This window comes from Macaca nemestrina, chromosome 2 (assembly GCF_043159975.1).
Source record: "Macaca nemestrina isolate mMacNem1 chromosome 2, mMacNem.hap1, whole genome shotgun sequence".
NCBI classification, from domain to species: Eukaryota; Metazoa; Chordata; class Mammalia; order Primates; family Cercopithecidae; genus Macaca; species Macaca nemestrina.
In genome coordinates, this window is record NC_092126.1 from 33,281,208 (window position 1) to 33,307,722 (window position 26,515).

General features: G+C 39.4%; 1 protein-coding gene across 2 annotated transcripts in view; it reads left to right on the forward strand.

Annotated features, from left to right (window-relative positions):
- LOC105490394 (collagen type VI alpha 6 chain) overlaps positions 1-26,515 on the forward strand; it is a 162,148-nt gene that overhangs the window by 43,108 nt on the left and 92,525 nt on the right. For both annotated transcript variants that reach the window (XM_071090894.1, XM_011755938.3), the window contains 7 exons: positions 5,794-5,891; positions 8,213-8,809; positions 10,156-10,776; positions 11,861-12,421; positions 13,225-13,782; positions 16,174-16,749; positions 19,779-20,348. In XM_071090894.1, coding sequence (XP_070946995.1) covers positions 5,825-5,891; positions 8,213-8,809; positions 10,156-10,776; positions 11,861-12,421; positions 13,225-13,782; positions 16,174-16,749; positions 19,779-20,348 — 3,550 coding nt within the window. In that variant the 5' untranslated portion in view covers positions 5,794-5,824. The remainder of the gene's footprint in view (positions 1-5,793; positions 5,892-8,212; positions 8,810-10,155; positions 10,777-11,860; positions 12,422-13,224; positions 13,783-16,173; positions 16,750-19,778; positions 20,349-26,515) is intronic.

Here is a 26,515-nt window from a genome sequence, read left to right on the forward strand (position 1 = left end):
GTGAGCCACCGCGCCCAGCCTCTTCCAGGGTTTTTATGGTTTTAGGTCTAACATTTAAGTCTCTAATCCATCTTGAATTAATTTTCGTATAAGGAGTAAGGAAAGGATCCAGTTTCAGCTTTCTACTTATGGCTAGCCAATTTTCCCAGCACCATTTATTAAATAGGGAATCCTTTCCCCATTTCTTGTTTTTGTCAGGTTTGTCAAAGATCAGATGGCTATAGATGTGTGGTATTATTTCTGAGGGTTCTGTTCTGTTCCATTGGTCTATATGTCTGTTTTGGTACCAGTACCATGCTGTTTTGGTTACTGTAGCCTTGTAGTATGGTTTGAAGTCAGGTAGCATGATGCCTCCAGCTTTGTTCTTTTGGCTTAGGATTGTCTTGGCAATGCGGGGTATTTTTTGGTTCCATATGAACTTTAAAGCAGTTTTTTCCAATTCTGTGAAGAAAGTCATTGGTAGCTTAATGGGGATGGCATTGAATCTATAAATTACCTTGGGCAGTAAGGCCATTTTCACGATATTGATTCTTCCTATCCATGAGCATGGTGTGTTCTTCCATTTGTTTGTGTCCTCTTTGATTTCACTGAGCAGTGGTTTGTAGTTCTCCTTGAAGAGGTCCTTTACATCCCTTGTAAGTTGGATTCCTAGGTATTTTATTCTCTTTGAAGCAATTGTGAAGGGGAGTTCATTCATGATTTGGCTCTCTGTTTGTCTGTTACTGGTGTATAAGAATGCTTGTGATGCCCTCTCTCACCACTCCTATTCAACATAGTGTTGGAAGTTCTGGCTAGGGCAATCAGGCAAGAGAAAGAAATAAAAGGTATTCAGTTAGGAAAAGATGAAATCAAGTTGTCCCTGTTTGCAGATGACATGATTGTATATTTAGAAAACCCCATTGTCTCAGCCCAAAATCTTCTTAAGCTGATAAGCAACTTCAGCAAAGTCTCAGGATACAAAATCAATGTGCAAAAATCCTTTTCCTAATTTTAAAGAGAATACTTTTAACATTTCCCCGTTAGGATTATATGTATTCCAGATTTTCAAAATATATCTTCTGTTAGGTTAAGTAAGTTTCTTTCTACTCCTAATTTGCTAAGTTTTTCTTTATAATAATGAATTGAATGATGGGTTTTTTTTGCGTTTTGTTGTGGGATTTAAAAAATATTTATAGTTTATTATTTCCTTTAAGCTATTAATGCGTTGCATTATATTTATGTATTTCTTAATTTTAAAACATCTGTACATTTCTGAGAAACTCAGCTTGATAGTGGCATATTAACTTTTTGTTATAAGTTTAAGGGATACAAATGCAGTTTTTTGTTTAAGTGGATGTACTGTGTAGTGGTGAAATCTGGGCTTTTAGTGTGACCATCACCGGAGTAGTGAACATTGTACCCATTAAGCAATTTCTCATCCCTCACTCCCCTGCAACCCCGCCGCCCTTCTCAATCTTCAGGGACTATTATTCCACACTCTGTGTCCATGTGTACACTCTATTTAGCTCCTACTTGCAAGTGAGAACATACGGTGGTTAGCTTTCTGGTTCTGAGTTGTTTCACTTAAGATAATGGCCTACAGTTCTATCCATGTTGCTGCAAAAGGTATGATTTTTATATACTATGGGAGTTAACTTGCTGATGTTTTGTTTAGGATTTTTCTTAATATTTATCTTCATGAGTGAAATGGGCCTTTAATTTTCCTTTCTCATATTGTCCTTGTTTGATTTATATGTCAGGATTATACTGTCCCTATACAAATAAGATGGCTAATATTCCTTTTTTTTCTGCTCTCTGAAATACTTTATAAAAGGTTCAGATAATCTGTTTCTTGTAAGTTTTGGTGGAACTTTCCAGAGGCCTGGTGTTTACTTTCTGTGAATATTTTTAGCTACAATTTCTTTAAAATACTTTCCTTATCTTTAGTTATATATCCTTTTTCATTTATACGATTATCTATTTGCATTTTCTCTTTTTATTATTGATCAACGATTATCTATTTGCATTTTCTTTTTATGATTGATCAGTCTGTTCCGGATTTGTCTTTTCAGAGATTAATTTTCTTTTTGAGTTTGATTTCTGCTTTAATTTTTAGTGTTGTTTCTATTTGTCTTAGATTTATTCTTTTTTTCTAATTTCTGTGTTGGACACATAATTTCTAGTGGATTATTTGAACTATTAAAATTTTAGTCCCCTGAAGTTCATGTAGATGGGTGAATCCTGAAGAATTCCAACAAGTTTTGACCCAGAAAGGATCAGCCGAACACACGCTCGCTCCCTCGCTGCTGCCTGCCCCTCCGCCAGAGGACCTGCCATGGGTGGTCATCTGAGGGGCAGTTTTCTCCAGCGAATGATTTCAAAACAGGCACTCAGTGTTCGAATGTGCTCTTGGCTTAATTATTCATATTTTTCTTTCTTTTACTTGTATTTGTTAGGTCAGAAAACTGTTAGGGTGTGGAACTGCTTAGACTGAGAGAGACTGTAATCCCTTATGCTTGAGATTAGGAACCCAGGTGGTGGCGTTTAAGGTCACACGGCAGTTTAGGAATGGAGTGGACCCAGGCCATGACACCTTATACCCTGTGCACTTTTCACTCAACCAAACACCTCCTCTACACAGGAGAGTATCATTTTATAAAATGGCAAGTTCACCTGCATGACCCTCTTCAAATATGATTAACAAGCAAAGCTCCTTTTTGTAATTCCAGAAAATGCAATTGGGGGAAAGTAAAAACTGTGCAACTTGCTTGTACCACAAATGCTTTTGTTTTGTTTTTCTCACCAGCATTTATTCAATATTTGTCTGTGCCTGTTGCGTGCCACGGATTTATCCTGCAGCATTTTAACATGAACTTAGGCTCACTCTGAATATTTTTCTTTTTACTTTTTGACTTCAGAGTAGAATGGCTTGCAGAAAGGAAATAATGAAGACATCAGGGGTTCAATAAGCAAACAATCATTTATCTTTAACCCTGTGGCAGAGACCCAATGTTGTTTCTTACAGTAAAACAATGATCTTGTTTCTGAAGAAAAATAAAATCAGTACTTCCAAGTGATGTATCCTTCATACCTTATTTTAAAGGAAGAAATATTTATCTTAATTTTGCTGAAGTCTCTCTTGTTTCCCTTATGGGCTCTTACTACTTTTTTTTTTCAGAGGTATGACTTGGATTATGAATTGGTTTGTACGCAGCGGCAGTCTCTCTGAGACTCCTGGTTCTTAATAGCCCCGAGAGGTGTTATACAAGTTCTAAACATTCTGGGTTTGAAGCCAAGTCTTGGGTGGCTATGTTGCTTTGCAGCTGTAGTTTAAATTAGAAACATTCTAGTTTACAGATATCCAGATTTTTTTTTTTAGAAAAAGACCTTTATAGCATATAAAGAGAAGGTATTAGCCTCAGCTTACTTGATTCAGAAAGAATTGAATGCAAAAAAATTTCAGATTAAAGAGACATGTACCTTTGAGAGTGTTTATAATGAAGGGCAATTAATCTCACTGTTAAGATAGAACTTACTGCGAATTTAAGTTTTATACTGATTGCTTTAAATGTCTCCTTCATTCCCCCCTCACATGTCTTCAGGTGATTGGTTATTGTTATAATTTAAGTATGAAAATCCTGGTCATAACTGGTAATAGAACAACATACAGATTGCAGGTACTTCGTCTGTGTTTTGATACAGTGTAAATGAGCCCATTCTCCCTACCTCCCACACATGACCTTGGATGTTTGGTCCTATAGCTTGTTTTAACATATACTACCCACCCCGCGCACACACAAAGTCAGGCGCGCACACCTCAAGAACATTTCACCCGGCTTCATCATTGTATAGCCTTACAGCACACTAGACTTTGGATTCCATTGAAAGACTGCAAGAAAATTGTTCCACAAGATGCTAATCTTGAGAACTTAACTTTTGAGTAAATACTAGAGGTAATAGATTGACATTTGTATATGGAAATTTCCAGATGCTGCATGTTGCTTTGGGACTGTTGCAGCCTTTCCAAATCCTTGTTTCTCTGTCCAGATGTTCATCCTTCACTCAATACCATTTTCTTCCCGTTGTAACTGCTTGCAAACTTTTGACATTGGTCCTATGGACTCTTCCCAAAGCATTTTCTCTCTCATAACTCCAAAAGACTACAATAATTTATAAAGCTTACAATATAAACAGAAAAGAAGAAAATAGTGTAAAACACTGGTTTTGAAAAACAAAAATAAAAAGGTATGAAAACAAGTACCAAAATCTCTTAGTTCTTAGAAAAAAGATGTAGAATGAAAAAACTAGAAGCCATTTTGTGTTCATAACATTGAGTTTGGTCTGCTGGGTAGCTGAGTTTTAAAGGTTTTGGAGTCAGACACGTGGGTTCTAGTCTAAATTGTGGCTCACTTTACCAGTATGACCTTGCATCAGTTACTTCTCCTTAAAAATCTGTTTCCTCATCTGCAAACTAAGAACAATAGTAGTAGTAATACCTGCTGCTAGAGTTGTTACCAATATCAAACAGGAGAACAGATGTAAAGCTTTTAGCACACGGCAGGGCTCATAGTAAAAGCTCAACAAATGGTAGAATTTATTATTTATTGTTATACACATTAATAAAAATTATACAGATGGTATGACTTGGCTTTCACTTTTGGAAATCCACTTTGGGACTTAGTTTCTCTAAAATGAAAAGGTTTGTACTAAACATTACCTGCTAACATCTTTTTCTAGCTCACTGGTTACAACTTGAATAGAACTAATAAATTTATATACAGACTGAAAATTTTACATCGTCTAGACTTGTGAAGGACTAGAAGAGAGTCTCAAGTTGCAGAATGTCAGAAGAACAATGACATAGGTGAGGAAACAGGGATGGAACTTCTTATGACAAATGTCCCTTTTCTGAAGAGATTGAATATTAGAAACTCGGAGCCTGACTGGTATAGGGTGAGATAAACAGATGTAGTGTTGCAAGTACATTTTTGGGTAGCAATTAAGCAGGACATGGAGACACTAGTTTATTAATGAATCAATTCATTTTTTTGTTCAATGAATAAACAAGCGAATAAATGAGCCCAACCTGCTTCATTAAATATTTATTTTCAATACATTTAATATCCTGTTTCATTCCATAAAATGAACATTTCAAGGTGGCTGAAAATGCTTTAGGCCAAAATGAGATTGGAAAACCCTTGCCTCATGCAGTTCTAGGAAGTTGGACATAAAATGGTGTAAGCTGAGCTCCTCATTCTGAGGAGCAAGACATTATATGGAATATGGAAAATCACTGCTTGTTCTGAAATAGCTACTGTTTCAATTAGCGAGGAAAAGGAAAAAACATGGAATTTTGATCACATCTAAAAATAATTAGTCTTCAAAGATAAAGTACACCTACATGTTCATGATGGTGAGATTACAAAATAGGTCTCAGGGTGTGTCTCAACTGTGAACTCTGAATTGTCTTAGCAATGAATAGATAGAGGATGACACTAGGGTACAGGAAAATAAATACTAGGAACGTGTAATATTGTTAGCACTAAAATGCATCTGACTCCTTCTACCAACTGTCCAAAATTTCATGTTTCTACTAGGTCTGGGTACTAAAAAAAAACTCTTATGACTTTGTAAATATTGATGGATTGTTTTCTCTAAGGCACTTCACATATTAGAAGGTCAGTGAACCTCAGACATTCCTTGTCCCCTGTTGCACCCAATTTATTATATAATTTTGTATGCTCTTGTATGTGAGTCTTAATTTCCAAATAATATCCACAACAATTTTATATGTTTATATTTTTGCCTTTTCAGATTTCAAGTTGAAGATTTTTCAGGTCATAACATGAAAATGTTGCTAATTTTGTTCCTCATGATAATTTGTTCCCATATTTCTGTGAGCCAAGATTCTGGTAAGGAAAAACTGGAAAGAATTCTTAATTTTTATTATAGAAAATAGATAATACATGAATTTGACCTATTTAAAAGTTGTGAGTTTTGTATCACTTTGTTTTGATTTTGATGGTAGTGCAGGGTAAGGGCGGTAGGTCAAATTCTTTGTGAGGTCACTCCGTGTTCCTTTGAAGATCATTTGTTTCTGGATCTTATTCCTTGTTAATAATAGAAAGATACGAGAGCTGTCATTTTGTCCTGCTTCAACCCCTTTTAGGTCTTCTGGGAGGTTGCATAAAAATTCTGTTAATATTAGGCTCAGGCTGGAAAACTTGGAATGTCTTATCCTGATTCATTTGTGTCAAAAGGGTGTCTTGGTTTAGTGTCCAGATTTGCTCCAAATTAAGCTATTTGACTGCTTATTGTGAAGAAAGTGCTTTTTCCCTGGAGAGCAAGCTTCATAGCACTGCCTTCTGTCTGGTGACAATCTCTGTCCTGTGGACTTAAGACCCCTGCACACCCTTAACCACTTCACCATCTCCTAAATAATTGGTTCTTGTCCAGAGCAACTTACGTTGGCTTTTACAGCTTCCTCGAGGACACTGACCTTGGAAGCAAGTTTTGTGAAGACATAAACTAGACTTTGCCCTCCAAACATCTTCCTTTGATGTATCTCTAGGCCTTGAGCTTCTCAAGTAGAAGCCATGTTTTGTCCTCCATTGTTTCATGGTTCAGATGTAGTAATGGACCTTATCAGAAGCTGAGTCCACCTTATGTGCCACTCATCTACATTTCCTTTCTCCACAAAAGATGTAGGACTTCATTTATGAATAGAAAGTCACAGGTGGTCACAAATCAAGCCACCCACAGCCAGGTTCCCCTGGCAGTCTTCACAGGGTTTCAGGCTTCTTTTGGAGGAAGGTGTTGATACACCCTCACTTATTTCTTCTGCTGAGATGCTGCTGGCTGTATAATCATGAAAAGAATCTCAGAGTGGTTGAATTTGGGTTATTTAAAAGACAAGAAATTATTTTACCCACTATGCCTCGATCAGATGGCCATAAAAAGAATGAAATAACACACAGGGCTGCCAAAGCTGGTTTCCCAGCCAGTGTAGAAAGGAAAAGATTGAAGTTATTCTAATTTGATTAGAACTTACCTAGTAACCATTTTAGATAATTGGAATCTCAGAGTGAGGCGGTACCTTAGATATTTTCTAGTTGAATCTACTTATTTTAAAGAAGAAAAAACTAGGGCCCAAGTATATTGAATGTCTTAACAAAGCTCATAGAGTTAGCTGAAGGCAAAGTCAGGGTGTTCATTACTTGTTCCATTACACTGTATTTTCTTGAACATACACCACACACATACTTCCCTCCCTACCCCAGACAAGAAATGGATCTTATGCTAAGGTAGAATGAGCTCTGAGTTCAAACCAGCAGACCACCAGTAAACAACAGTTAGTGTTTGAACCAATGATTCTGTATTACGTAAAAATATAGTACCAGATAACTAGTGTTGAATCTAACATTGAATGAAGCTTTAAAAGTTAAGCAAAGTATTACATTCCTATATAAAACTTATATTTTTAATGGAAACTAAAGCTATAATCCCTTTTCTAGCCCGAGATACATTGATGCCATCACATTTTGCACATGTGGGGATAAAATTCACCAGTTATAATACAATGTTCATTCATGTGATTCATCAAAAATATTAAGATATTTAAAATAACCTTGAAAAAGACTGACTATTCCATATTTTTATGATTTATAGACTTTTTAAAAACTTAATGTGACAGGAATATAAAACTTATATGTTTTTAAGTTACTCAGATAAGCTGTTGTGTTGCTTAAATGAGAAAGGCCATCTTTCAGATTCTACCATTAAAGTGAATTTGATGGAGTTTGAGTTTCAGTTAAAATTTTTATCTAGTTGACATAGTTGAAGTTAAATTCCAAAAGCCAAAAACATTACAAGAGGAAATTATCCACAAAAGGTATAAAACCCATGATTTTTTTATTTCTGTTTATCTCTTTCTGTTTTATTTTTCCAGTCACTGTTGTTAATCACTATTTCTAATTAACCAATTCCTTGCAAAAGTTATGCTTAATTTTGTGATCAGTTCAAATGAGAAGTTGTTTAAAAGAATCAGCCCAAGATACAGCTATCTCTTTTTCTTGAGAGAATATGCAGTTGCAGACTGCTATTTTCAGATTATTGGGAAGGTATTTTAAAAATAAAAAGGAAAGTACATCTCCCCCCCCCCATAGAGTTGGCATTAAATATGGCAGTAAATTTTTAAAGTTTTTAGTTCGTTTATATGTTTGTGGTTTTGCAGGCCCTAAGTATGCAGATGTCGTGTTTCTGGTGGACAGCTCCGATCGCCTGGGATCCAGGTCCTTCCCATTTGTGAAAATGTTCATCACCAAAATGATCAACAGTCTCCCCATAGAGGCTGACAAATACCGCGTGGCCCTCGCCCAGTACAGTGATAAACTTCACAGTGAATTCCACCTGAGCACCTTCAAAGGCAGGAGCCCCATGCTGAACCACCTCAAGAAGAACTTTGGATTCATTGGCGGGTCCCTGCAGATAGGAAAGGCTCTTCAGGAGGCTCACAGGACTTATTTCTCTGCAACCACAAATGGGAGAGACAAGAAACAGTTTCCCCCAATTCTAGTGGTCCTGGCTTCGTCTGAGTCTGAGGATGATGTGGAAAAGGCTTCGAAGGCCCTGCAGAAAGACGGGGTGAAAATCATCTCCGTAGGGGTGCAGAAAGCTTCTGAGGAAAACCTGAAGGCCATGGCCACGTCTCAGTTTCATTTCAACCTTCGGACAGTCAGAGACCTCAGCATGTTTTCCCAAAACATGACACAGATCATCAAGGATGTAGCAAAGTACAAGGAGGGAGCAGTTGATGACATCTTTGTAGAAGGTGGGCCTAGGATATATGTATAGGAATGATGATAAAATGCTTTTGAAACATTAAAATGGGGAGAAGATTGAAATTCTATGAATATTTCTATCCCCAAAATGGGCCACATTTTCAGATGTTATGTACCCATACATTTAAGAGAGTCCAGTGATTATGACTATTTTCAATTCAGTGAACCCCACAAGTCTTGGTTTTTCATGTTTCACTTATCTGTGTTGCCTGAGATTCACAGACTTCCTAACATTTAGGGATGCTTTCTCCCTGCCACCCAACTGATCTCTGAGCTATTTCCCTGGGCTTTAGTTGCTATGTAGTTTTAGTACTGGTTCATTTAAAAGGTAAATTTGCTTCTAAAGAAATTCTTGACTCTTAAAACCACATAATATAATCATAGAATGTTAGATCTAAAAACAATTTCCAGAAGTCCACATCCCCGCCCCCCCTTTTTTGTTTTGGAAATAGGAACTTATATATATCCTTAGAAGTGATGTGCCTTGGCCCAGGGCCAGGCTGTGACTTAAAGTCAGAGCTAGTAGGGCAGGTTTCCCAATTCCCAGCCATGTGGTTTCAGCTCCAGACTGCCTTGCTCCCTGCTACCCTATTCTGAATTAGTTTTCCCTGTGTTCTGCTCTGGGGCCAAACTGCTCTCCTGGTCTGTCCTGTTGTACTACTCTAGTATGTATGACTCTAGAATGGTCAAGAGTTTGTGATCATCATTCAAGTGAGGGGCAGGGGATAGCCAGTAAAAAACATGTGTTCAAAGTGTACATGTCCAAATATGTTATATAGGAAACTCACATTATCCCTGATTAAATCAGTTTGAATGAGCTGATATATGTACTTACCTATTGATAACAGAGAATGCTTTCCTTGGGGTCATCTATGAAACCATGAGTCCTTATTACTAAGATCATTCCCAAATAAAAGAACTGAAAATGCAATTGCTATTTCATTAGTATCCCTTAGGAATATTTGGACTGTAACTGCTGACTATAGGGTAGATGATGCTTAAATGATTTTAAGACGATAGCAATGGCTATGGTTCACTGAATGAATTTTAGGTACCAGGCCCCATGCTAAGAATATTATCTCATTAAATCCCCATAACAACTCTGTGAGATTAATATTATCTCCCTTTTACAGATGAGGAAATTGAAGTCAGGAGTTTAGCTAAAATGTAGTATTTGAACCCAGGTCTCTTTAACCTCAACTTCATAATTATTTGTCTACCTCCTGCTCTAAGTGCCTAACTGAGCTCTACTGTATGGTCTTCATGCCTTCTGATGCTCACCAAAGATGCTGAACCACCAGCTAAAATTGTGCTTGTTTATTTCTTGCCCATACAGCTTGCCAAGGCCCTTCTATGGCCGATGTTGTGTTCCTATTGGATATGTCAATCAATGGAAGTGACGAGAACTTAGACTATCTTAAAGGATTCTTGGAAGAAAGTGTATCTGCCCTTGACATAAAGGAAAATTGCATGAGGATTGGCCTTGTGGCCTATAGCAATGAGACAAAAGTGATAAATTCACTGAGCATGGGCATAAATAAGTCAGAGGTTCTCCAGCATATACAGAACCTTTCTCCCCGGACTGGGAAGGCCTATACCGGAGCTGCCATCAAAAAGCTCAGGAAGGAAGTCTTTAGTGCACGGAATGGCAGTCGGAAGAATCAGGGGGTGCCCCAGATTGCCGTGCTGGTGACCCACCGAGATTCGGAAGACAACGTGACAAAAGCAGCTGTGAACCTCCGACGGGAGGGTGTGACCATCTTCACCCTGGGCATAAAGGGGGCCAGCGACACCCAGTTGGAAAAGATAGCATCCCACCCTGCTGAGCAGTATGTCTCCAAACTGAAGACCTTCGCTGACCTGGCTGCTCACAACCAGACGTTTCTGAAGAAGCTGCGGAACCAAATAACACACACAGTCTCTGTCTTTTCAGAGAGGACCGAAACGCTCAAATCTGGTAAGGTCTTCTGCTGAAAGAAGGGATGTTTGGATTCTTTTTTCCTTCTCTTTCAAATATTCTGTATACAAAGTGGATTGGCTTGGTAAGATGTGGATGGGAAGGGGATAAGTTCCTAATTTTTTTACTTGAGCTTGAAAATATGAATCCTAATTTGGGGACAATAAAAGCCATTGAGGTGTTGGCATGGGGACAAGAGATTTCCCCTTCTAGTTCCTCTTTTGTGCAGCTGTAATTAGGTTTGTTACTCATCCATGCTGCAGAATACCTTCCTTTGCTATTTTTCTCTCTTCATTTGTCTTTCTCTCTTTTGCCTCTCATGTTCTCCTGCTCTTCCCTTTATTTCTTTATTCTTTTTGTACTTTTCTCGCCCAAATCTTCTTCCCTCATTTCCAAATTCCAATTTAGAGAATAAACAGGAGCATGATTTGAATGAAGAACAAAGTAATTATGTAATTTGTTGTGGGGTACCATTCTAGCATCCACTAGTGCAGCGACAGAGACAGAGGGCGATGTATCTTACATTCATATATACACTTACACTATATAAATATGTTTATGTATTGGTATACATATAGATGTATATATTCTTCCATAAATATAGCATATTTACTACAAATGTCATTGTCTCACTCACGAATAGTATCCGTAGTTAGTTGACTAGGAGTGGGTAAGGAGTAAATAATTTGCTCAAGAGAGTTCATGTGCCCACAATGTCCAGTTAAATACCTTCTCCATTTCCCGACACACTACTTGACTTTTTGCTAAGCAGTTATTTACTAATGGGTGAAGTGTCTTGTAAAAAGCAGCTTCAAATTTTTTAAATCTCCTACTATATTCAGATTTATCCTGATTCATGGCAGAGAATTAGGGCAATAGTCTTAAAGTGTCAGAAGCGATTCATTTGGCTGAAGGGATGCTAAGATTCCCCCATTGTAAGCTAACAAAGCATGTATTTTAAGCCTAGAAGCTGTTTCCCATTTTTCTGTCTGAAGAGGTTCGTATTTGTTCTTCTTTCCACCTGCTCTCATTTTTTCTTCATGTTTGCTCAAATGCCACATGCAACTTACTGATTCCATTTCAGGTTGTGTGGACACTGAGGAAGCAGACATCTATCTGCTCATCGATGGCTCAGGGAGCACCCAGGCCACAGATTTCCATGAAATGAAGATCTTCCTGTCAGAGGTGGTAGGGATGTTCAACATTGCCCCCCATAAGGTGCGGGTTGGGGCCGTTCAGTATGCTGACAGCTGGGACTTGGAATTCGAGATCAATAAATACTCCAACAAGCAGGATTTGGGAAAGGCCATTGAGAATATCAGGCAGCTGGGTGGGAATACAAATACAGGTGCAGCACTGAATTTCACACTGAGTCTGTTGCAAAAAGCAAAGAAACAGCGAGGAAACAAAGTTCCATGTCACCTTGTTGTCCTGACAAATGGCATGTCCAAGGATAGCATCTTGGAGCCTGCAAACAGACTGAGAGAAGAGCACATCCGAGTTTATGCTATCGGGATTAAGGAGGCCAACCAAACACAGCTGCGAGAAATTGCAGGAGAGGAAAAGAGAGTGTATTACGTGCATGACTTTGATGCATTGAAAGACATAAGAAACCAAGTTGTTCAAGAAATCTGTGCTGAAGAAGGTAAGAGAAACCGTGGCTCTACCTACTGACCTTCACTCGCAAATTGCCATCCTGGCAATAATTGACATTGCTGGTTTAGAAAAACAACAACATTACTATGTTGAGATTTGTTGACTTGTGTGACTGTGTTTGTTCTCTAGAACAAAGCTAACAGCCCATTATAGTGTTGTTTTAAATACTATCTGAAGCATAAGAAAAATATTTGGAGGAATTTCCCTAATAAGTATTAATTAGCTTCCTCTCACAATTTCTTGCCACGATAGATATGAGTGTATACCACATGTGTAATATGATTAAATGATTTCAGATTGTAAGGAATACTTCAGGTTTATTTGAATGTATTTTTATACAGCTCTTACAAAATTTTTTTAGAGCTATATCATTTAGAGCTCCTGTTTTCAACCAGGAGTGATTTTGCACCCTTAGGGGTTATTTGTCAATGTCTAGAGACATTTCTGATGGTCATAACTGGAGGGTGCTCCTGTCATCTAAGTGGTGGAGGTCAGGGATACTGCAAAGAAGTATTTTACAGGATCCTACAACACACAGACTTTCCACAGTAAAATGATGCCCAAGATGTCAGTGGTGCTGAGGTTGAGTAACCCTGAGTTATGTATTTCAGCAAATTACTAAATAACAAATAGAATATTCTCACTTTTATTGTCTTCTATGCTTTATTTACTACTAATTATTACTAAGTACATATTTCAATATAAAATTATTTGTGTTTTGGATTTTCCTGTTTGCTCTGAACTTTTTACATGTAGCTGACTTGAATAAACATCCCAGTTTTTCTTTTGCAGCTTGCAAAGAGATGAAAGCTGACATCATGTTTCTGGTGGACAGTTCTGGAAGTATAGGACCTGAAAACTTCAGCAAAATGAAAATGTTTATGAAAAACCTGGTGAGCAAGTCTCAGATTGGACCAGATCGGGTGCAAATTGGTGTAGTCCAGTTCAGCGACATCAATAAGGAGGAGTTTCAGCTCAACAGATTCATGTCCCAAAGCGACATTTCAAATGCAATAGACCAAATGGCTCACATTGGACAAACCACCCTGACTGGTAGTGCCCTGAGCTTTGTGTCTCAGTACTTCAGCCCCACCAAGGGCTCCCGGCCCAGTGTCAGAAAGTTTCTCATCCTTATCACGGATGGTGAAGCTCAGGACATAGTAAAGGAACCAGCGGTAGCGCTCCGGCAAGAAGGTGTAATCATCTATTCTGTGGGAGTGTTTGGCTCCAATGTCACCCAGCTTGAGGAGATCAGCGGGAGGCCCGAGATGGTTTTTTATGTTGAGAATTTTGACATTCTGCAGCGCATTGAAGATGATCTTGTTTTTGGAATATGCAGCCCCCGTGAAGGTAGGCATGGGTATACTCACTAGCAGGACTGCCCAAACAACAGATGTCTTTTTTAGCCTCTATTTCTTGAATTTCAGTCTATTTACATATTGTAAACTTGGTTTAATTGAAATGTTTCTCCTAGTGGCTTTGACCTGTTGAAGTAAACAGACAGTAAGGAAGAATTTTGGTTTACCTAGATCCATTCCCATTTATAGGTAAACAGCACTAGAGCGATGAATCTCCGTTTAAGAAAAACAGTATCATACCAGATCTTAGATCAGGTTCCCTAGAAGCAGAAGTTAAGTCAGGGGCTCTTTGGAAGTGATTTATTTAGGAGGTATTTTCAGAAGGGGTGTAGGAAACAGGTCGGGGCATGGGTAGAAACTGAACAAGGAAATCACCTTAGCTGGAGTCTAGTTTGACCTGATCCCATGGGGAGCTCCAGGCCATGAATTGCAGAGCTGGTTCTACTTTGATGGGAGGGGCTCAGCCTTGTGTGCCCTGTGTCACTGGGCTACGTGTGGGTTGCTGAGGCAGGCCTGGCATTTATCCTCTGGCGCAAGGTGTCTCCTCTTTGACCTACACATCTACTATATATGGTGTTTATGTTTGCAATTTCTAAAGACCAATACTTGCATCAAATGAGATAATGTTTGTGAAAACACTTTGGTAGTTATTACATTTTATAAAGAAGGAATATAGTAAGAGGACTTGAGCAATGGTTGCTTCAAAGTAAGGAACCTAGTCCCCACTGTCTTCCCATGAAACTGCAGAGTAATGGAAATGATCAAAAGTAATGGAAATATAGAGTAATGGAAATGATCAAATTAAAAGCTCAGCAAATATAAGGGGCTGATTTATACTGTGACCCATAGGGCTTGATGACAGGCATTCTGAACATGAAGGACATGGATCTTCATGGAGTTTAAAGGGAAGAGAGGAACCTTGTTTGCTTATTCAAATAACAGTTCTGTTCAACTCCCACTGGAAGGTTTGGTGCTCATGATCTGTATTTTGTAGAAAAAGAGTACACCTGGTTTCTATTTCCTGGTAATTTCACCCAGAACAAATATGAACTTTCTGAAGCATTTTGATGCAGTGTAATCTACCCCCACTCCCCTGGGTAATCCAAGCAGGCTTCCCAGGCAGTCAAGACCACGGGGACATAGTTCTTCTATGTAAATTCCCACGTAGAGCCAGCCTTTCTTGGGAATTTGGTTGATGGCCCTGTACACATGGCCTGCAATTAGTGGGGACAGGTACATTGGCTCTAAGGTTTTCAACAGCCCTTACATAGCCAGCAAGTGGCTGTCAAAAGAAGAAAATGTGGCAAGCCTCTGAGGGGTGGGTGCTTTCTCACAATTCCGTTTCTCAAGAATGGATGAGTTAATGTTTGGAACATAGCTTTCTATGGCCTGTAGAGAGAATGTGCTACATAAGGACTAAATAACAAACCATCTTACAATTCCCCTTCTCCAGAATGGATGAGTTAGTTTTGGAACACTGCACCTTTGGAGGGAACATGCTACACATGGATTAAGAATTAATTGGGTCTTTCCTGCTTTTCTGTTCCATGGTGCTAACCTCAGATTTAAAAAGTTAATAGGAGCATCATGCTAAAACAGCTTAGTTGGACCAAGTGTGAAGTGGGCTTATTTCTATGATGAGACCAAAAAATGAAAAATAGATGTTTCAAAAAAGTCAAAAAGCGAGGAAAAAGTAACTTTGAAAAGTCACCCATCAGAGAATCATGAAAAAAATACAGTATTGCCAAATTCATTTTTATTTGGTCATTTCCCCAAGGTTTATATTAAGAATACAAATCTCAAGATCATGGTTAAAAAAAAAAAAGAAACAAATTTGTATAAATGAAAGCACATGTTGGAGAAACCACTTATACAGGAAAATGTACACAGAATTGACTTAGTCCAAAGATTTCAAAATTTTTTATTCCTGACAATCCTGTGATTGTCACTTCACCCCAACCCACTCCCTGCAGTGGGACCCCACTGACTCCTTCTTTATCTTTCAAGTTCACCTAAGTGAGTATTAACTATATACTTCCAGCACCAATGTATGTGTATTGTCTCTCTTATCTTTCATATTGAAAATTCTCCTTGGGACAGAAAAAAAAGTACTAGATTTCCAAATCTGAAACAAAGTAATTTAATAAGTTAACCAATTCCTAAAGGATCGATTTACTGTATTTCTTCTTATCACTTCCTTGCTTACCTGGACTTAAGGAATCTCAGACACCTTTAATATTTCTGAGGCTATTAGAATTGACATTCTAATGCATAGCATGATCCTCATGGAGAGAAAACACTAGCAATTTATAAAAAGATTGGGGTGTCTCCCATGCTGTCCAAAGCTAATCTCATATGGTTTACCTTTCTCTTCCTCTTTCAGAATGCAAGCGGATTGAAGTTTTAGATGTTGTGTTTGTCATTGATAGCTCTGGCAGCATTGACTATGATGAGTATAATATCATGAAGGATTTTATGATTGACATAGTGAGAAAAGCTGATGTGGGCATGAATCGGGTCCGGTTTGGGGCTCTGAAGTATGCTGATGACCCAGAGGTGCTGTTTTATCTGGATAACTTTGGCACAAAACCGGAGGTAATTTCAGTGCTCCAGAATGACCAAGCCATGGGTGGCAATACTTATACTGCTGAGGCACTGGGCTTCTCGGACCACATGTTCACTGAAGCCCGGGGCAGTCGCCTGAACAAGGGGGTCCCCCAAGTCCTCATTGTGATCACCGATGGGGATTCCCATGATGCTGATAAACTCAATGCCACGGCAAAGGCCTTGCGAGACAAAGGCATTCTTGTCCTGGCTGTGGGTATTGCTGATGCCAATCCCGTGGAACTGTTAGCCATGGCAGGATCAAGCGACAAGTACTTCTTCGTGGAGACTTTTGGAGGTCTGAAGGGAATAATTTCAGATGTGACAGCCAGTGTCTGCAACTCTTCAAAAGTGGGTAAGGTTTGCCACTAAGTTTTTTCTAATTATTAGAGGAACAAATGAGAGAGAAAGCAAAACAATGGCTCTCAGGAATGAGTTTTCCAGAGACGAGAGAAGGATTTCTAATTGTTTCATTTTTTTTCTTTCTTTTTTTTTTTTTTTATTATACTTTAGGTTCTAGGGTACATGTGCACAATGTGCAGGTTTGTTACATATGTATACATGTGCCTTTTTGATGTGCTGCACTCATTAACTCATCATTTACATTAGGTATATCTCCTAATGCTACCCCTCCCCCCTACCCCCTCCCCACAACAGGACCCGGTGTGTGATGCTGCCCTTCATGTGTCCAAGTGATGTCATTGTTCAATTCCCACCTATGAGTGAGAACATGCAGCATTTGGTTTTCTGTTCTTGCGACAGTTTGCTGAGAATGATGGCTTCCAGCTGCATCTATGTCCCTACAAAGGACACGAACTCATCCTTTTTTATGGCTGCATAGTATTCCATGGTGTATATGTGCCACATTTTCTTAATCCAGTCTGTCACTGATGGACATTTGGGTTGATTCCAAGACTTTGCTAGGACTTTCTATATTATAAAATCTCAGGGTTGGGTTGGAAAGACCTCGGATATTTCATTCAGACTACTCCCCCAAGAAAGATACTTTCTGCAGCATTCCTAATTGCTTCTTCCTAAACTCTTCTAATGATGGGGAATTCATAAGTTGTTTTGTTTTGTTTTGTTTTGTCCTTTTTTTTTTTTTTTTAGACAGGGTGTTGCTCTGTCGTCCAGGCTGGAGCGCAGTAGCATGATCACGGCTCACTGCAGCCTCAACTTCCAGGACCCAGGTGATCGTCCTGCCTCTGCCTCCCCAAGGAGCTGGGACTACAGATGTGTGCCATGAGGCATGGCTAATTTTTTTTTTTTTTGTAAAGACAGGATTTCACTGTGTTGCCCAGGCTGGTCTCAAACTCCTGGATTCAAGCCATCTGCCCTGCTTGGCCTCCCAAAGTGCTGGGATTACAAAGTGTGGGCCACTACACCTAGCTGAATTCACCAGTTTTGAACAGGCTTCATTAGAACACAAATGTGCTTACACATTTTTCCACCCACTAGTTCTTTTTCCTCTTTATGCAAGAAATCAAATTCTCCTCCCAAGAACCAGCTATAATTGCCTGAAGTCTTCTTTCCTTCAGGCCAGAAGTCACCAGTTTCTTTGCTTATTTCAATTATGGCGCAAGGTCATTTAAAATGCGAAGCCCAGTATTAAAAACTCGGTTCCAGCCTCAGAGGTTTCCAGGACAGAGCATAGTGGGACTTCTTTTGCAACTGGATGCTGGGCTTGTGTTCTGACAGCTGGAGATTGCATTGTTGCATGTGTGTATGTATTCCTTCCTTCATCATTTTACTTTCAGTTTATAAGTTTGGTTCAGAGAAAGATTGTTCTCTACTTAGTTTCCTGAGTATTTTTCCTAAGATTTATTTTACTAAATATACAAAATGTTTTTACTTAGCTGAATTGCTATTAATTCATGATTCCAACATCTAGATATAGTAGTTGTTTTTAAAACTCATCTAACTTCTCTGGTTTTCCTAAGCCTTGCCTCCTTAGAATGCAGCTACTATCTTTTTCTTTCACAAAACTAACAAAATCTTTCTGGGTCTTACTGAAAACTGGGACAAATCTCTTCCTTCCTCGTAGCCATTGCCTAAACTTGGATCTATCTTTCACCAGTTCACTGTAGAAATTGACATTGCATTTTCATATTGAATATTCTCCTTGGGACAGAAAAACAGTACTAGATTTCCAAATCTGAAACAAAGTAATTTAATAAGTTAACCAATTCCTAAAGGATCGATTTACCGTATTTCTTCTTATCACTTCCTTGCTTACCTGGACTTAAGGAATCTCAGACACCTTTAATATTTCTGAGGCTATGATGAGAACTAAGTTCGGACAGTGGTGAGATCACTGGGGAATTCATGGAAACGACCATGCTTACCAGAAAGCTAAGGAACACGCATGTGCCAAGCATAACTCATTCATTGGCAATGGTCTCTCTCTTGTTTTATATTTGCTATGTTAATATGGGGGAAGCATCTCTGTATTGCATTGCTTGTTCAAAAATATTTTTCTCAAGTAGATATTTTTGCCTACATACAGCAGAAAGGGACTGATAACAAGGAAAACTGACTAGATACAGACCAAAAGGCATCCTTTTAAAACCTCTTTTCAATATGCCCTAATGAACTAGAAAAATAATTATTGGCTCAAATGACCAGGGAGGCTAAGTCAATAATACGAACCATCTGCCTTTTTGTTTGAATCCCTAAATGTATATGTGTTTTGTTTTCTCTTGATGTGCTACTACTGTCACCAGGCTTTCTGGAAGAGCTCAGGCTAGATTGTAGATGAGAACAAGTTTTCCGTAGCACTGGCCCCAGTTCTCTGGCATCTCAGAAAATAAAATGGCCTAAGACCAAATCAACAAGCCAAGAGAAGCATAAAAAGATGTGTGAGTGATTCATGCCTTGTACTGACTTTATGAACTGATCATTTGCCTTTATTTCCTCTCCAATTAATGTGACCACATGCTAGAATAAGTTAAGAAACCACTTTCAGAAATATCGTTTCTATATGGCTGCAAATGTTTTTTTTTTTTTTGGAGATGGAGTCTCTCTCTGTCTCCCAGGGTGGAATGCAGTGGCATGATCTCAGCTCGTTGCGAGCTTTGCCTCCCAGGTTCATGCCATTCTCCTGCCTCAGCCTCCCTAGTACCTCGGACCACAGGCACCCACCAGCATGCCCAGCTAATTTTATATATATATATTTTTTAAGTTGAGACTGGGTTTCACCGTGTTTGTTAGGATGGTCTCGATCTCCTGACCTTGTGATCCACCCGCCTCGGCCTCCCAAAGTGCTGGAATTATAGGCATGAGCCACCACGCCTGGCCTATAGTTGCAAACATTTAATTTACTCTTGGTGGATTAAGGAAAGAATAACAATCTGGGTTTGCTGTTGTTCCTTCTTTTCTTTGTAGATTGTGAAATTGACAAAGTAGATCTGGTTTTCCTTATGGATGGTTCAACTAGCATTCAGCAAACTGACTTCAAGAAAATGAAGGAATTTCTGGTATCCGTTGTTCAAGACTTTGACGTCAGCCCCAACAGAGTGCGTATAGGAGCGGCCCAGTTTAGCGATGCCTATCGCCCAGAGTTTCCACTGGGAACTTTCATAGGTGCAAAAGAGATATCAATTCAGATTGAAAACATCACGCAGATCTTTGGAAACACACACATCGGTGCCGCACTCAGGAAGGTGGAACATTACTTCAGGCCACACATGGGCAGCAGGATAAATACAGGTACCCCACAGGTGTTGCTGGTCCTTACAGATGGCCAGTCCCAAGACGAGGTGGCCCAGGCCGCGGAAGCCCTGAGACGCAGAGGTATCGACATCTACTCTGTGGGCATTGGGGATGTGGATGACCAGCAGCTCATGCAGATCACCGGGACTGCAGAGAAAAAACTGACAGTGCACAACTTTGATGAACTGAAGAAGGTCAATAAAAGGATCGTTCGCAACATCTGTACCACAGGGGGTGAAAGCAGTAAGTATTTAGCAAGTTCATATCGATTCCCTACACTATCTTCTCTGACATTTTCTTCAAGCTCCATTGTCATCCCCTGGGGCTAGTGGGAGCATTTAGAGGTGTGCTTCTGGATTTCAAATTGAGCTTTTCGCAGTTATTAAATATTTATCTTGACCTGCGGATTGAGAAACAGGGTGTCTGAAATCCTGTGCCCTTTTTCCTCCCTGTCTCCTGGGTGGGCATGCCTCCTTTGTGAGTGGGAACGCCTGCCTTCCGGTGTGAGGAAAAGGCCATTGTTTGCAATCTGGCTGGTTTCAGAGGTTGAAGAGCATGCCTCAAAGGAAGGAAATATTTGACTGATTTTTTGGTTGCTTGGCAAGAGGGCCTATAGGGCTGCCAAGAGCTGTGGTACAGATAGGAAACCTCCCTAGAGGTTTATATCTTTATTATGAAACTTTACCACAGAAGTTAGTAAATATCTTCTTTACAATGAGTGCATTTTGACACTTTTTTCAGCAGATGGAAGTGAAGTGTCTTAAAGGAGAAGTCACTTTTTCTGTTATAAAGGCACCTTATGGGTTGGCTATGATTCTGTGTAACTACCCATGGTAAACATTAATCCCAGATTTCCACTCAAAAAAAAAAGTTGCAAGGTCATGAAGAGGCAGCTCTGAAGACAGACAGCCTGACAGCAGATCCCTGCTCTATGGCCATTTTTTTCTGGGACAAGTTGCCTAACTTCTCTAAGTTTAATTTTCTCACCTGTGAAATGTGAATGATAGCAGCACCTAGTTCAAAAGAACATTGAGAAGACTCAATGAGAAAATGCATATTTAAACTTTAATAAGCATAACACCTGTGATAAAATTATAAAGTGCCTTCATTTTTATCTACCAGTAACCATTAAATGTATCAATGGGAGCCAGCCCTTCCCTTGCCTCTCATCATTTTCAGGAAATAAAAGAACCTCCTTTTGGTCATCCCAGTAATATTAAAACTTTACATTTTATTCAAGGTTACCCCACATTTCCAGCTTGCTACAGGCTGCCTTGCTGTGAGAGAAGTGGTTGACATTTCACCCAATGTCCCCAGCCTTTCACTGCACTCCCCATCTTCCAGGTGCTGCTCCATCTTACTAACCATAGTTTTGGCCTCTCCAGAAGGAGAAGGTACTAGGAAAGGGGGAACAACTAAAAGGGTACAGGAAAGTTTTTCATCTGTCCCTTATCAGGAATTGGTTTTCTCTGACAATAGCCCATGTCTAAAGCCAGGTCCATTCATAGGTCCTTCAAAGATTTCACCTCCTGCCCCACATCATCACTTCCCCCACCAAGCCACCTTTGTCTAAAAATCTCTCCATCACAGTTTTTTTTAGGAGGGTATGTCTCTATTCCAGAGTGTCTCTTATGCCTTTTTCAGCCTCTGGGCATCTGGTGACACCTCCAGCTTTGTTCTGCTGAGGTTTCTCTGCCCCCACCATGGGCTTCTTAGATGGGAGATCAGAGGAGCCCACAACAGCTTGCTCTTCCACTCAGCCATATCAGCTCCATGGTCAACAATAACATATCAATTGCCCTAATAAAAACTGGGAATCACAGCCCCCCAGCGTGATTGCCTCTTCTTTGTAGGGAGGGCAATATGCCATCCTGTGTCTCATGCTTTAGAATTTCCAGAATTAGGTTATCTCCAGATTATCTCTGAAATCCCCTCTCTCAGCTTGAAAAGGAAGTCGCCCGCTCTCCTTGTGTGTGTGCCTGATGAGAGAGCCCACAGCACATCAACAGCTCTCTCCAAACAGACTTTTCCAAACTGCAGTCTGAAACATTTAATAAGACCTGATGTGTGGGTCAAAGGTTAAGAGTTCTGTAGTTGATTTGGGACTACTGACTCTCTAAGTCCTGCTTCACATACTTTGGAATGTATCTGATTACCTCAGCCAAACCTTCCACATTAATTTCTTGTTTCATATGAAATACTCAAGTCCAAGTATTAGGCAGAAAATTATCTCTGAACCATCTAGTTTCTATCTGAGTGCGATGAAAGAAAACCATGTGGAAAGTAAAAAACAGGAGTATGAACTCCAAGTAGTTAATGAGTTATTTTTTAAGGAAATAGTCATGAATGCAAAATATAAGAAAAATACTCTGTATTAAGATAAACTTGAGGTTATTATTCCAGCAAGGTAGAATGTGAGGCAGGCTGTCAGCTGAGGACTGATGAGGCTGGAATGAATGCCGGTAAAGCTTCAAAGGCATGTACAAATACATTAGGGGATGCCAGTTCTTTTTAAACTGTAAATCCCAAAACAAGGAAATCAGACAATAGCTGAGTACGGCTCAAAGCAAACTGGACTTAAGGCCTGAACACTTGCTCTGCTTCTTATTAAAATATGCATAACTTTGGAGATGTCACTACTATTTCTGAGTCTTAGTTTTCTGGTTTCTTAGTTTTCTGAAATCTCTAAAAGTTCCTCTAGTTGCATACTGTGATTCAACGTATGTGAAAGGGAGGTCAGCCGCATGGAGGTGTGAGGGAGGTGACTAAGAATCTTTATTTTTTGAGCATCTACGAAGGGTCAAAACTGGTGCTCTAAGCACTTTAAATGTACTGTCTCACTCAGTTCTCCCAGCATCTTACGTGGTTTGTATTTTTGTCTTCATTCATAAATGTGGAAGCTGAACTTCAAGGGAATATTGGTAGCCTGGTCTAGATCATACAGGAAGTAAGACTAAGCACATTTTGAAACCTAGGCTTGTCTGACCCCCATCTGTTCCTCCCACCACCCCCATCCCTGAGTTTTTTGTTATATTAAGCTGTTTTCTTGATATTAGTTGTTGTCTAGGTTATCTGATGTTGACATTATAAAGAACTAATATCTAAGTGTTGTGCTTCACCAATTAATAGCTGGAGCTTATTAAGACATCATAGGTTTGTATCTTTAAAATTGTTTCCACAAGCTGATATTCCCTAAGGAAACCACTTCCTGCTGTCACTTCCAATAGCATAATCTCTTCACAGAACTAGCAATCTGCATGACTTGTCATCACTGGCTAACCAGGAAGTGGTAGTATAAGGTAGTTCAGCATGTGGACTCCAGAGAAGTCTGGATCTGAATCCCCAGTGTGAGAGACGAGACACAGTGTTAACTGTGAGATCTTGGGCAAGCTTCTCTGTCACAGCTTCCTCATCTGCAAAATGAAAAAGAGCTTCTACTTATTCTGTCTTATGAGGAAAAGTGAGACAGTGAATTGGAAGTACATGGTAAGTGTTCATTGAGAGTTAGCTAATATCATAGCATGTTGCTGAGAGTACCATGAATCGATTTCTTGAATGCAAATTTGTGGAGTAATGGGGTTAGTTCACAGAAGGACAACTTACCAAGAATTCCTTAGTTTAGGGACTTAAATATTTTAGCCACATTTCAGAGCTATATTCAAATTTAATAAATATACACGGTATTTTCTTACCTTTATCCATATTTACTGTCTTGATTTTTCTTTGAGACTGGCTATTCTGTCCACTAGAGGAGACTTGGAGCAATTTTTAGAATGTGGAGGTTCTGTCTATTTTTTAGCATGGAGCCATGATTAGGTAGCAAAGAATCGGGAGCATCTCTCATCTGATATATCTGTCATTATGGATAGATGAATCAAAAGGGAGACTGGGCAAAAGACTAGTCTGATTAGGGTAAGAGACAACGTCAGGATTTGATTCAAGAGATGTGAAAAATGTAAGGAAAAAAATAGATGTTCATTTCCAACTTTTAATAAGGAGCTATTTTTATGTTCCTGCCTTAACTGGATCTGGGTTCTCTAGAAAACAGACCTTTGAAGCTCTTGAGTTTACGTGCCAATACTTTATTGGGAGTGCAGTCCCAGGGAAGCAAGAGTGAATGGAAGGGAAGTGATGCGGGAAAGGAGGGGAAAGTAAATACAAGGTAGTATGTTACCAAGTTAGCCACAGCTTAAGAAGCGTAACTGGTGCATTGGTCATGCAGAACATCACTAGAGAAGCCCTACAGAACCACCGTGTAGACCAGCCCAGCAGGGGGAATAAAGGAGAGGATTTACCTGCCAATTCCTTCCCATCTACTGCCTCTCATAAGTCAGAGAGCTAACTTCCCTACACTGCTGGGTTGTGTTATCCAGCCCCTTATGGAAACTGCTGGGGAAACCAGAAACAGGTCCCACGGTGCACTACATCTAGGGCGGGAAATGGTGAAGGGGCCAGGGCCTCCCTAAGTTCACATGGGTTGCACACAGGCACCAGAGTCACTGTGGCCATTCTGCAGTAAGCATGGTGGAGGCCGTGTCAAAGCCAGGCTGTCACCTCCGTGGTTAGCAGACTAAGGATGGTGGCAGCTGGGGCTCTTGAGTGGACAAATGTCTATGCCTTGGGAAAGGGAGGAAGCAAATCTGGGAGGTGTATAAACTGAGTCTCTAACAGTCCCTAGCTATACTTTATAGATCATCCTTTCTTTTTAAAATCTAAATTACCACATCTTTCAAAGTCCCAAACAGGTTTATCTCCTATCCCAGCTAATAACTGCCACTTTCCCCTCTAAAGTATTTTCTCAAGAATCTGTCTTCTAATCTTACAAATGTACCCTAGCCTCTTGACAGTATTTCTTAATACCAAAAATCTGCCATCATCAGCTCCAATTAAGAACTGTCTTTATAAAGTAATAATTAGAATCAGCTTTTGGGCTTGGCAGGAAACAATGAGACTTGTAACTGTCTGGTCCAATTCACTCTTTTCTGTGCTTTTGTATTTTTACTTTGAAGTATATAACCCCCTTATTTGTATAGATAAGAAAATTAATGCCCAGAGAGGATAAGAGTTGCCAAAAGTAGTTTGGCAGTAACAGAGTGGTGATCAGCATATGACTGAAACTGAACTTCTGTCTTCCCGCTCACAGACCTGCCCCCCAGGATTCCGCATTGCTATTTGGAGGACTGGTCAAGGGCTCAGCCTGCTACTCTTACGTCTTTTGTCACCCTCTGTAGCCATTCCTGCCAATTACCTTCTTAAATATTTTGCTTTTATTGCCCCTTTCTTATTCCCACTGCTGTTATCCTACTTTAATTCTTTATGATTTCTTTGGAAATCCAATTTCAGCCTTCTCCCTAGCTCACTTCCAAAACTCCCTGCCTCCAGTCCTTTGGAGTCACCAGTGGCAGATTCACTTTAAAGCACAACCCGTGTCGTGGAAGACTTCAAGACAGGGCTCCTGATTTAAGGGTAGATGTCTCAGTGGAGTTTTTAGGCTGTTGCATGAGAGCCTCTTGCTCAGTGTGGTTTGGCCTCTCTCACTGTACTTAGACACATGGTTACTAATTCTGGACTTGCCCACCAAATTCCATTCCTTCTCTCACATTATTATGGAATCATTTGTCAATTTAAATTAAACACAAGGAACTTGTTTACCTCAATAAGTTTGTACTTTCAGCAATCTAGACAAAAATTTAAAATACACAATGTTTATAGGCAACAGTTCCCAAGGTCACTTGATGTCATTTTGGTATTTCTGCTGGTCTGTTTTCCTTAAAGACATTATCATATCTTGTTTACTACCTGGTTTCCTGCTCAGGTTTAAACGGTTGTCATCAAAGATGAAACTTTCAAGCTCAAGACAGATATGAGAAGACGTTGATGCAAGAGGAATTTAGGAAAGGATATATTCTGCTTTTTTTCTAAATAGTTTATCTTATTTTCTGATTATCTGATTTTCTGATTATCTAAGAAGAGATTTCCAATAAAGTAAAATACAGTAAAATAAGATGTCCAGTCTTCCAGATTTTTGATAACACTTTGGTTTACCTTGAATCTCATGATGAAAATTGATTATCAAATAAGATTTTTGTGTTCCCTCAGTCAACTCTCATTAAAAACCAAGTTGCCAACAGTTGTTTTAAAAGTTGAAATTAACGATTTTGGTTTTAAACACTTGCAAATGTCCAGCTGACCAGTGTGTCTGGGAAGTAGTTAGGCATTTGCCTTTACAAGGAATATCTTAAACATTGCTGATCTAAGCAAACCAAATTAAAAACAACCACTCATTTTATCAAGCAAGCTGTATGTGTTGAGTTTGCTGAAAAAAATTACAGTTTTTAGCCAAGTTAAAAACTATTGAAAGAAGAGTGTTTGAGTCACATGACTATTCTCTAACTGTCTCTTAGGACACT